We start from the raw sequence: 12,200 nt of genomic DNA, 5'->3' as shown, positions 1-12,200 counted from the left end.
ATAGCATTGGGTCTTCTGTTTAACTGGCAATGTCAGAAATTATTGACCTGAGTCCCCCACAGCTCAACTTAACAGCATGGCTTTATTTCTTATAATTTCGTCTTCATACTTTTCTGCTGGATGGTTAAGATGAAACCAAATATTCTTAATCATACTCACTTCATGTGAGACGACCAGCAGCACATGACCGGAGGCCACTGTATTCCCCAGTACAGGTCTAGACTGACTTCCGGTCCTTCTGTGAGCTGTGGGGCTCACAGCTGACAGGAGGCCAAGCTTAGGCAGCAGCTCTCTGCACTCAGTCCAGGGTCACCCTTTGTATCCAGGTGATACAGGAACAGTGACTTGTATTATCTGAGTCTGTATTTTCTCATCATTAAATAGGTGAGTGAGCTGTATACTGTGAAGGTTTGGTGGGGTAAGTGAACTCGTTTGTATAATCCTACTAAAGGAAATTCTGACATAGTGGTCCTCAGTAGGTGACAGTGTGTTAGTAATACATTACTGAGAATGCTGGTGGTTTATTTTTTTTGCTTTGGGTTTTTTTTTTTTTTTTTTTTTTGAGACAGTGTATCCCATGTAGTCCAGGCTATCCTTGAACTTTCATTGATCTTCCTGCCTCAACCTCCCAAGCGCTGGGACTACAGACTTGCACCACCATGCCCAGCTAGGAGTACACTTCTTATAGTGGCTTCCATTCAGACGAGATTGGGCATGTTCAGGGTGGTATGGCCCTAGACAGTGGCTTTCATTCAAACCTACAGAGAGGAAGGCAATACATGATGAATGATGAGACATGGGTTTGTTGACAAATGACTGGTGTTACCGGAACTCCAGAGAGTCCTGTGTAAGGAGGAACTGAGATTTCCCATAATCACTCACATTCAGAAGCTGTGATGAGGGGCATCTGGGAAAGGGTCACTCAGGTACATTTTGTCCCGGGCTCAGGGCTGGCAGCCACAGATGTAGCCCATGCCTCTTTCTGCTGATGTTCTCCTTCAGAGAATCTGACTCAGACCCTCCCTAAATATTGTAAACATGCCTGTGGCCCAGGCCTGAATAGTCGCTGTACCTTTCTTGGCTCATTTTGGAGATGCTAACGTGGCCCTGAGAATGCTGTTGTTAAGTCAGTGCCCTGCTGTGTGTTATTTCACAGAGATGCTGCATAATCTGTCATCACAGGGGAAAGTATTTCCATCTCTGCAGCTAGAGGTTTCCTGTCTCATGAATTAAGACTGTTAGAGTTTTCTGGTGGGCAGCTAGGCTGACATTCTCTTTTCTCTGACTCTAGGTGAGACAGGACTGTGCTGACTTTGTATGGTAGCAGTGTGTATGTCTGTGAATTTTCTAGAATATATTAGATCAGGGTGGAGGCAGCACCACCCACCACCCCCATGCCAGCTCCTCAGGAGGCTGAGGCAGGAGGGTTGCAAGTTGGAAGTCAACCTGAGTAACTTTATGAGAACTTGTCTCAAAATAAAGGCTGGAGAGGCAGCGCAGTGAGATAGCACTTACCTAACAAGTATTCAATCCTAAATTCAGTCCCCGCACTGGAACAAAAGAACATGGGACTACACAGGATCCACGTAGGATGGGCTGACTTCTGGGCTTGTGAGCAAGAATTTTGTTCCTTCACGGGTTCTCATGTCTTTTCCAGGATCTCTTCTTCCTACAAACCCAGTCTACTTTCTTGAAAAAAACATAAAGGAGGAAAGAATGGTGGCCGACTGCCTGACGAACTGCTATCAGGTATGCAGAACCTGTGTCCCACAGAATGACAGGCTTGCCCCCACCACATTTCCAGCCCAGGCAGATTTTGTCCTCACCTTAAAGCCAGGAGACCTACAGGCAAGGACTGAGTCCCCAGCTGCTTTCCTCAGGGAGTGAAGTTTCTGATATTGGTGAGGTCTTATCTGAAAAGTTCTCCTCGTACCATCAGCAGTTAGGAATGAACCTTGATGGTCACAGTGCCAGGTGTGCACTTATTGTGTTCCCAACACTCTGACAGATGATGGGAGGTCAAAGTGGCTTTTTCTCAGGCTATTCAAGGACTACTGTCACATTGAGTGGATGCACAAGGTCAGGAGCTGTACTTCAATGTTACTACACAAGAGGAGAGGCAGGGGGCAGGGGTCCAATCCCCAGGCCTGCCATGCTGGCTCTCCCAACCCCGCTGGGGTGCGCTGAGACAGCAATTGAGATTGGGCATGGTGGCGTGCGCCTGTAATCCCAGCTCTTGGGAGGCTATAAACAGGAGGATCACTACGAGTCCGATCTAGTAGTGACACCCTGAACACCCTGTAGACCCTTCCCTAAAATACAAAAAAAAAAAAAAAAAAAAAAAAAAAAAAAAAAGAGGAAAGGACCACCCAGTCCAGCATGAGGTGAGCACTGGAAAGCCCAGTCTAGTTGTGGGGAGAGGAGTTTGAGCTTCAGAACTGCCTTGCAGCCCCTTGATGGCAGGACATGGACAGTGAGCAGATATGGGTAGAGGAAAGGTCCCTAGGACCGCGGGGCCCTGGGAGGGCAGTGGAGGCCCTCGGAGTCCCCTGTAGGCCTCAGCCTCACCCCCCTCATCTCTGGTTCATGTTGGTGGAGGTCACTGCCATGACTTGGTATTCTGGCTGGCCTGTATGTGGTGATTTAGGACTCGGTGACCTTTGAGGATGTGACCGTGGACTTCACCCAGGAGGAGTGGGCCTTACTGGATCGGGGTCACAGAGACCTTTACAGAGAGGTGATGTTGGAGAACTACAAGAACCTGGCCTCCGTGGGTAAGAGCACCGGTGTGCCTGTGGCCTAGATGGACGCTGCGCACTTCCTGGGTCCCAGCCTGGGTGATGTGGCCTATGAGTCCCCAGGGAAATAAGAGGGGTACAGTCTCTGCCCCAGGACAGTAGCCCTGCTTTGTCCTTGGAGTATGTGTCCTTAGAGCTGGGGTCATTACTAAGTAAAATAAAGGTTATTTGAACATAAGTACTGCTGTCCTGTGATGGGAGTGCTCTGAGAAGATGGCTAGGAAATAACTACTGTGCCTGTCACACAGTAGGGCTGTGATAAACACAGGGAAGATTCCCTCCCTCGGCAGCAGAGAGTGGGACACAGATTTTATCACACTGCCAAAATCAGGTGTAATTTAAAATTTATGAGTGCTGGGGAGATAGCCTTGTGGTCTAAGTATCTGCCTGGCAAGCACAAGGACCCAGTTTTGATCCCAGCCCTGGAACCTGAGTATGCTGTGCCAGCCACCAAAACCGGGCATGGGGGCACACATCTGTAATCCCAGCACTGGGGAGGCTGAGACAGGAGGATCACTATGAGTCCAAACTGCATAGTGAGACCCTGTACTAAATAAATAAACAAAACATTTAATTTTTTTTTTCCAGAACTGGGGATTAAACTCAGGCCCTTGCACTTGCCAGGGAAGTGCTTATCCTACTGAGCCATGTCCCCAGCTCTTAAAAAAATTTTTTTAAACTTATGAATTTTTTCTGGAAATGTATATTTAATATTTTTAGGCCACACCCTGTTGCTGGGAAGAGGAGAGGGTGCTCTGCTTATTTTATAAGGAGCAATCACATTTGCTGAAGGGTCTCTTGCAGCAGCGGAGCCTGGTTAAAGTGCCTCAGAGAAGGGACATAGTATCATGGAAGAGCCATATCTTCCTGCATTTCCCAGAAGAGCCAGCAGGAGGCAGCCTTGGAAGCCACAACTCTATTTTGAGCTGTCTTCTGGGAACTGCCTTGTCTCCTGCTCTCTTGTCTAATACACTAGAGCTTGCCTGTGTAGCTTCTGCTTCATGTAGAATTCAGCTCAATAAATGCTTCCTGAAATTTAGGGAAAAAAAAAATATATATATATATATTTTAGGCCACAGGTAGTAGGTGACCAACTGTGGAAAGCAGGCCCATGGGCAAGGGGACTACTGTCCATTTTAATCTACTGTAGCAGTTCCTGGTGCAGTCTAAGGTGAGTGGCAACACCACTTTTCCATTAGAAAGGTAGATGAGTGGGCCAGTAATGTATCTCAGGAGTACAGTACTTGCCCTGGATTCAATCCCTAATACCACCAAAAAGAAAGGAAAGGAAAATAAACGTTAACTGTTAGTCTCTTCCTCCTTTTTATGTTTGGTGTTTGAGACAGGGTCTTGCCGTATAGTCCAGGCTGGTCTCGAACTCATAGTATAGCCCAGGCTGGTCTTGAACTCTCAACAATCCTCCTGCCTCAGCCTCCCCTAGTGCTGGGATTGCTGTTGTGTGCTACTGTACCTGGTTTAGTCTCTTTCCTTTAACACACTGAGCCAGAAAGTACAGGTATATCCTTTTTGTATGAGTTTTAACAAGCCATCCAGATAAATCTGATACACTGTAATATGTAATGTTCCCTGATACAGTTTTTATTTTTCTATAGAAGAACAAGTATTGGGTTTTTTTTCACTTTATTTTCTGGTTGATTCAAACTGTTACTGCTAAGTTAACAAGCGTGTAAGCATTCATTTGCATTTCAGAGTTCAAAGGTAACTAACCATTTGGCTCACAGAAAGAGGTACTTACATGTTTAGTCCTTTGATCATTCCCTTGCTTTCATTGGAAACATCACTGCTGAATTAGTGCTGGTGAGATAGCTCAGTGGACAAAATATCTGCTTAGGCAAGCTTCAGCAAGCTCAGGGACTGCGGTTCTATCCCCAGCGCCACATGCCAAGCTAGCCCCACCCTCAGGACAGGCTGAGCTGGCCAGAGTATGAGGATAGTGGTGTACACATGTAATCTCAGTGCTGGGGAGGCTGAAAGTAGGAGGATCACCACGAGTCCCAGCTGCGTAGAGAAACCCTGCAACAACCACTGCTGAGTTAAACTAAGTGGGGTTCTCTTGCCTGAACTTCTTGTCTGGATGCATCTTTCCCCATTTGTAGGCTGTGAGTTCATCAAACCCAGTCTGATTTCCTGGTTGGAACATGAAGAAGATTCGAAGATGCAGCACAGAGGAGATCCCCAAGGTAAGCATGCCTGAAGAACACCGGTGCTCAAAGACACAACTACAACTTTTTTTTCATTGTCAAATTTTTAACCTAGTTAAAATGTTTAAACTTTTCTTTCTTGCCTTACCTCTTCCTTTTTTATTCCTTTGCTTCTTTCTTTCCTTCTGTGTCTTCTCTCTTTCCTCCTCCTCCTCCTTTCTTCTTTCTTCCTCTTCCTCCTTTCTTCCCTCTTTCGTTTCATACTCAACCAGGTTTTGTTTAAAAAGAAATATAAATGAGCCCTATCATTTGTAACTCCTGCAAATGAATATCTCTTTCTCTAAACTTTGATTTGTTCTCTGTTTATCTTCAGAATGGGAAATGCAACTTAGCACCAAGGAGGCAGCATTTCAGCAGAATTTTTTGAGGGGACAAACTTCAAATGGGATGCCAACAGTAAGATTACTAAGGGATCTTTGTTATTTTTCACAGAGAAGATTTAGAATTCCATTATATAAAACAGGTCAGCATTTACCCAGGCAGAATCAATGTATCTAGAGAAATACTCTGAATATAATGAATTTGGGAGTGTCCCAAACTTATTATAAAATTCATCAGAGATTTCACAACTACATAGTCCCACATGTATAATTAGACATTCACCTTAAAGAAATTTTGTGAATATGTGGACAATAGTTTTAAGATTAAGCAGATGGGTCAGGAGTCCGGCACTGTTGTTCTGTCATTCACTTTGAAAAGAAGACATGGAAAGAGCTGTATTAATATCAAGAAAATGTTAAAAATAATAATCATTATCTTAGAATGATGATGAAGCTCTCCCTAAATAAGGTCCTTGTCTCAGGGAAGAGGTGAGAGTAGTGTTGAACTCTGAGATTAACAAGGATGATTTCTTACTATAGTCAGAGAAAGGATTCCCTTTCTAGAAAATTAGCACAAATGAGAGGTGCTTGGGAGAACTGGCATTCACTCTAGTGGGAGAAACGTCTATAGAGGGATAATCCGAATGTAGTGAATTGTGAAACCCTAATCCTAGCTCTAAACTAGGGCTTCAGAGTTCCCACAATATACCTTCCCATGTATGTAACTGGGTACTGAGAGTCTTAAAAGAATTTCACCAAAATGGAGAGGAACACTTCCAAGACAAATCCTAGTGACATAGAGTATTTAGTATTGGGTTTCTTTATTCCATTTGAAGGGAATCTACAGAACATGGCATGCATGCATATGATCAGAATGGCAGCAGTAACTGTCACAATATTTCTGTTTTCAGACAGGTAGAACCTGTTAACAAGTCTGAAAAATCTTTTAACCATCATTTATCCCTTCATCAACAGGCAGGAAACCAGAGTACAGGGGAGCTCTGTGACTATACGCAGTATGGAGAAATCTTCAGTGAACACTCATATTTCAAGACACATATGAAAACTCAAAATGTATGGAATGCAGGAAATTTAATTCACCCCACAGGTCATACTGTGCCTGTTCAAATGCATACCATAAAACACTATGCATGTAAGACTTGTGGAAAAGCCTTTGGGCGTTCTTCAAACCTTAATAGGCACATGCGAACCCACACTGGGGAGAAACCCTATGAATGTAAGGAATGTAGAAAGCCCTTCACAACTTACTCAAGGCTAGTGGAACACTTCAGAACTCATACTGGAGAGAAACCCTATAAATGTAAGGATTGTGGGAAAGCCTTCACTAAGCGCTCAGGCCTTATTACACACATTCCAACACACGCTTCTGAGAAACCCTATGAGTGTAAACAATGTGGGAAAGCCTTCGCTTCATCCCCACGCCTTTCTCAACATGTAAGAACCCACAGTGGAGAGAGACCCTACATATGTAAGGAATGTGGGAGAGCCTTTCTTACTTCCTCATATCTGCGTAACCATGTAAGAAGAACTCACAGTGGAGAGAGACCCTATATATGTGGGGAATGTGGGAAAGCCTTCCATTCTTCCTCATACCTACATAGACATGTAAAAACTCACAGTGGCGAGAGACCCTTCACATGTAAGGAATGTGGGAGAGCCTTCCTTACTTCCTCATACCTCCATAACCATGTGAGAAAAACTCACAGTGGAGAGATACCATACATATGTGGCGAATGTGGGAAGGTCTTCCATGCATCCTCATATCTACGTAGACATATAAGAACTCACAGTGGAGAGAGACCCTATATATGTAAGGAATGTGGGAAAGCCTTCCTCAATGTCTCATATCTGCGTAAACATCTAACCATTCACACTGGAGAGAAACCCTATGAATGTCAGGAATGTGGGAAGGCCTATAATAGGTGTAATCTGCTCAATGAACACTTAAAAACACACACAGTGGAAAAGCCGTTTGATTGTCATGTGTGTGGAAAATCCTTTCAGTATTTCTCATACCTTACTAAACATATTCGTATTCACACCGGAATAAAGCCCTATAAGTGTAAGTACTGTGGGAAAGCCTTTACCACCTCCTCAAGCCGAACTGAACATGTCAGAAGTCATACTGGGGAGAGGCCCTATGAATGTAGGGAATGTGGGAAAACCTTCACTTCGTCCTCAAACCTAATTCACCATGTAAAAATTCACACTCGAGAGAAGCCCTATAAATGTGAGGAGTGTGGGGAAGCCTATAGCAGCATCTGCCTACTCAGTGACCATTTAATGACTCATACAGAACAGAAACGCCTTGAATGGGAAGAATGCCACAAATCTCTTAGGAATTCCTCACAGCTTAATCATCGCAGTGGAGTTTACACCAGTGAGTAACCTTATTCATATAAAGAATGAGGGATAGTGCTCAATTACTTCAATTTAATTTGAAGACATTCAAGAACCCATATTTAAGATGCCCTATGAATTGAAAGAAGGAAATCTGAGTCTTCACTGTTTCCTGAGAAGCTGTTCTTAAATATGTGAGACTTCACGCTGGAGGGACACTGATGTAAATTATGTGGGCAAGTTATAGTTCTACTAAGCTTCCCTGTGCTCTCACAGTGGAGAAAACTTTATGAAGGTAAGAAATGTTGGAAAGTCATTCTTTACATGTCATTAATGCTCAGCATCTAGTAAGCATTCTGATTCAGGTCCAAGAGAAACAATATATGGTATATAGGAACTGTGTCCCCATGTCCTGAAATCTGGTATGCTGACCAAAAAATGCCATCCAGATGGTCCTTGTTAATTTTGAACATCTGTGATTCTATCCTGATCATTTCCAGAGGAAATCATCATTCTTTTCCTTCCTTTTTTTTTTTTTTTTTGCGGAACCAGGCATTGAACTCAGGCCCTTGTGCTTGACAAGCAAGCGCTTATTCTGCTGAGCCAAATCCCCAGCCCCTCTTTTCCTTCTGAGCAACATCATTTCATTTTAGTTGGTACAACTTCTGGGTAGCAGCCTTATGAAACTGGGCTTTTGGGATATAAACAGTACTGTTTTAAGGGGCCAGTGAGATAGCTCAGTGGTTTAAAGCACCTGCTTAGGCAAGCTTAGGCAGGCGCAGGGGACCATGGCTTGATCCTAGGCACTACACACCTCACCAGCTCCGCCCTCAGGGCAGGCTGAGCCGGCAAGACAACAAACAAACAACCAACAACAACAACAAAAAGTACTGTTTTAGGAACTATAGATTCTTTGGTTGATTTGTCACGCTCTTAAACATGGTCCATTTACAGAGGCTTATAGCACCCAAGTTTGGGGTATAAACTCAGTGCTGGTTAAACATTCTTATTTCTCAATTACATTTGATCCTTTCAGATAAAAGGTGGGTGTGCAAGAAGAGATGAGTGAAAATGGGATGAATGATTAGCTAATAGTATGATGCCTCAGTGTCACGGCCATGGCAGGAGGGCACTTGCACTTGAGAATGAGAGATTCTGTGACATCTGGCAGTACAGGGAGTTGGGATAGGCTTTGGTGTTCTTCTGTATTCATTCTGCCACTTGGCAAGGCAATTTTCCATTCCTGAGCCTAGCAACAGCTGAGAAAGGTTTTAAAATCTGGACTTTTCCTTCTGTGCACCATGAAAATGCCTGTGAGCACATCTGGTCACCATGGTCTACCATGCTGGAAGTCATCATAGCCCTTCCTGAATGTGTGAACAATGTGTGGCCTTTGGGTACAAACATGCACAACACAACCAGGTTTCAGCCTCGGTGGTCCAAAGTTTTATAATTCTGATGCTTGAGCAACCTTGGGTAGTTTGTGTATGGCCGTCAAGGCTGTGGCTACTTGATGGCTCTTTCTGTGGTTCTTAACCCAGGCAGTTGTGGTGTAGCCCAAATAAGGTAAAGAATAAATCTTGAATGGAAGAGACTCTGGACCTTTGTGTTGTTTGTGGTGAAGAGTGGGTGGCAGTTTTCTTCTGGGGGTGTGATGTTGCTGGGTAGCCCACGTGTTACCACATTTCATTATTGTCAGTGACACCAAAGATCATCAGAATTGGCCCTTGTATGAGTTGTCACAGCTCATAGACTGGCCTTGCATACCATCCCAGTGGTCTGAAATACAGTACAGAGGTCACCCCAGGAATGAGTTTAGAGCTTTCTGGGTATGAGCACACATATGGTCATGAGTGAAGTCCATACTGCAAGGCAGCCTCACCCTTGGGTTTGAATGTGATATTAACAAATGATAGCCCAGTGTCACAGTCCACATAATCTGTCTGGGAGGCTCACTGCCGGGAAAAATGCCCCCGCCAACTCCAAGACTCACCATTGGAGACCACTTCCTTGTCTTTGCTGGAGATGAGTTCATAAAATCATCAGAACCTCCTCCATTGCAATGCCCAGGGACCAGCACTCCTCAGGCACAAACTACACAAGAATTGCTTTTCGTACTTTGGCATTTGGGATTCTGTTGTGTGCCTGAGCTTGCTGTTGATATAGCCCATAATCCTGGTGTAATTGCAGCCATAACACAGTTGTACGCTCCATTCCTATAGGAAAACCTAGAGATCACTAGTATCTATGCCATCCTGAAAATTGATGAAAAAATTTTTTTGGGGGGTGGTTCTCTCAGGAGGCACTGGCTGTGTATTAGTTACCCACTAATACTTGGAGCCAAGCACCACTTGTCTTATCTATGCCTTCTGCCCCCCAGAGCTGTTGATGTTGATTTCTGTCTGCCTTGATTTCAAAGAAAACCATGTTTTAATATATTTCAGTAGAGTTATACCCTCAACACAACTCCAGACTTCCACCTGAATTATGGCCAAACTCATACATTTTTAGCACACTTTACAACTCTATAATTTCAAATCTGTTTTCATGTCTGACAATTTCAGGTACATTTTTCTTTCTTTCTTTACTTTTTTTTTTTTTTTTTTTTTTTTTTGTGGCCACCTCAGCCTGACCTGGAGGCGGGGCTGGCATAGCATGTGGTGCTGGGGATCGAACTTGCCTAAGAGGCACTTTAGACCACTGAGCTATCTCGCCAGCCCCAGACACATTTTCTTGAACAGTACCACACAGTGGTGAACTTTGTTATTGCCAGAGTTAGTTAGGCAGTCTGCTCATACTTCATTATATTTCTGCCTCCTACTCAGAATTTTTTTTCCTGTACTCTAGGGCTTAATAATAGGGCAACTTAATGCCACACTGTAATGCTCCATGGTTCTCATTCTCAAGTACGATGTTGGAACATCCAAAGATCAATTTATTAGCTATGAGTTTCATTTCCAAGATGTTAAGACAACTGATATCATGAATATTTTGCTGACTGAGGAGACACTTCCCCTCCCTGGTCTAAGTAATTCCTCCAGACAGTGATCAACTTGCTTGGGAGCACATATTTCATATTCAAACCAATGAATCCAAAGCCCAGATCCACAGCTAGTTCCTCTAGCCTTGACAACCAAGACAATATTTCTCTTGCCCCAAATCAGACCAGGGCAAGTCTCAAGATATCTATGCATTTTCCTTTCATATACTTTTTCCTGCCTTGGTTTGTCTTTTTTTTTTTTTTTAATTAATTTGTTTATTTTGTGTGTGTGTGGCCAGTTCAGCCCACCAGGGGGCGGGGCTGGCTGGCATGTGGTGCTGGGGGATTGAACCGAGGTCCCCGTGCTTTATGCTTAGCTTAGCTTGTTCTAAGTAGGTGCTTTAGACCACTGAGCCATCTCACCAGCCCTGGTTTGTCTTTTTGGTAGAAATCCCAATAAGTTCTGTGATCTATGTTTTCTTTTTTTAATGTATTTGGTTGTTGCAGGGTCTTGCTACACAGGTCAGAATCGTAGTGATCCTCCTGTTTGCAGCCTTCCCAGTGTTGAAATTACAGGTGTGTGCCACTATGCCAGGACTCTGGTCAGCTCAGCTAGCTCTGGGGGCCGGGCTGGCATGGCATGTGGTGCTGGGGATCAAACCACGGTCCCTGTGCTTGCCTAAGCAGGCACTTAGTCCACTGAGCTATCTCACTGGCCCAGTGTTTTCTTGCTAATGATTCTTCTGACTACCTGTTTCTCTGCCATGTGTCTGTTTGTCATGGTGTGCAGTTCCACTTAGAATTAGAGTTCAGAAACATCTTCCAGTGCAAGAACTCCTTTGTGCACTCAGCCCATTGAATGCACATACAGATGGAAATCAGTCATTTCTGACTTTTCCACAAGGTATTCCTTAGGTAATTTTGGAAACCAGCCTTATTGGCCTAACCCCTGTGCAATTTTATTCTTTTTCATTGTATGAGACATTTTAGCCAGGCATGGTGGTACACATGTGTAATCCCTGCACTTGGGAAGCTGAGGCAAGAGGATTGTGCAAATTCCAAGGCAGCCTGGGCTACAAAGTGAGTTCAAGGCCTGCCCTGAACTGCATAGTGAAACTGTCTCAAAAAGAAGAAAAAATAAAAATAGGGCTGGGGAAATAGCTCAGTAGTCTAAGCACCTGCCTGGCAAGTGCAAGAACCTGAGTTCAATCCCCAGTGGCACCATCTGCCATGCTGGCCACCAAAACTGGGGATGGTGATGCAGGCCTGTAATCCCAGCACTGTGGAGGCTGTTAGGAGGATCACTATGAGTACGAGCTGCATAGTAAGACCCTGTACCAAATAAATAAAATTTTTTTAAAAAAGAAAGAAAGAAAAAATGGGGCCTGCTGGTTAGCTCAGTTGTTGAAACGCCTGCTCATTAAAATGAAGTCAGAGGGGCTGGGGAGATGGCTCAATGGAATAAGCACTTCCCTGGCAAGCGCAAGGGCCTGAGTTCAACCCCTGGTTCCGCAAAAAA

At 44.1% G+C, this 12,200-nt stretch overlaps 1 protein-coding gene across 1 annotated transcript in view; it reads left to right on the top strand.

Moving 5' to 3' along the window:
- LOC101590722 (zinc finger protein 420-like) overlaps positions 1 to 12,200 on the top strand; it is a 52,589-nt gene that overhangs the window by 19,560 nt on the left and 20,829 nt on the right. The window contains exons 3-7 of the mRNA XM_004633011.2: positions 1,658 to 1,749; positions 2,648 to 2,774; positions 4,916 to 4,999; positions 5,334 to 5,416; positions 6,316 to 7,591. Coding sequence (XP_004633068.2) covers positions 1,658 to 1,749; positions 2,648 to 2,774; positions 4,916 to 4,999; positions 5,334 to 5,416; positions 6,316 to 7,591 — 1,662 coding nt within the window. The remainder of the gene's footprint in view (positions 1 to 1,657; positions 1,750 to 2,647; positions 2,775 to 4,915; positions 5,000 to 5,333; positions 5,417 to 6,315; positions 7,592 to 12,200) is intronic.

Source organism: Octodon degus, unplaced genomic scaffold (genome assembly GCF_000260255.1).
Source record: "Octodon degus isolate 3935 unplaced genomic scaffold, OctDeg1.0 scaffold00050, whole genome shotgun sequence".
NCBI lineage: Eukaryota > Metazoa > Chordata > Mammalia > Rodentia > Octodontidae > Octodon > Octodon degus.
This window is presented reverse-complemented; position numbering and strand designations above follow the sequence as displayed.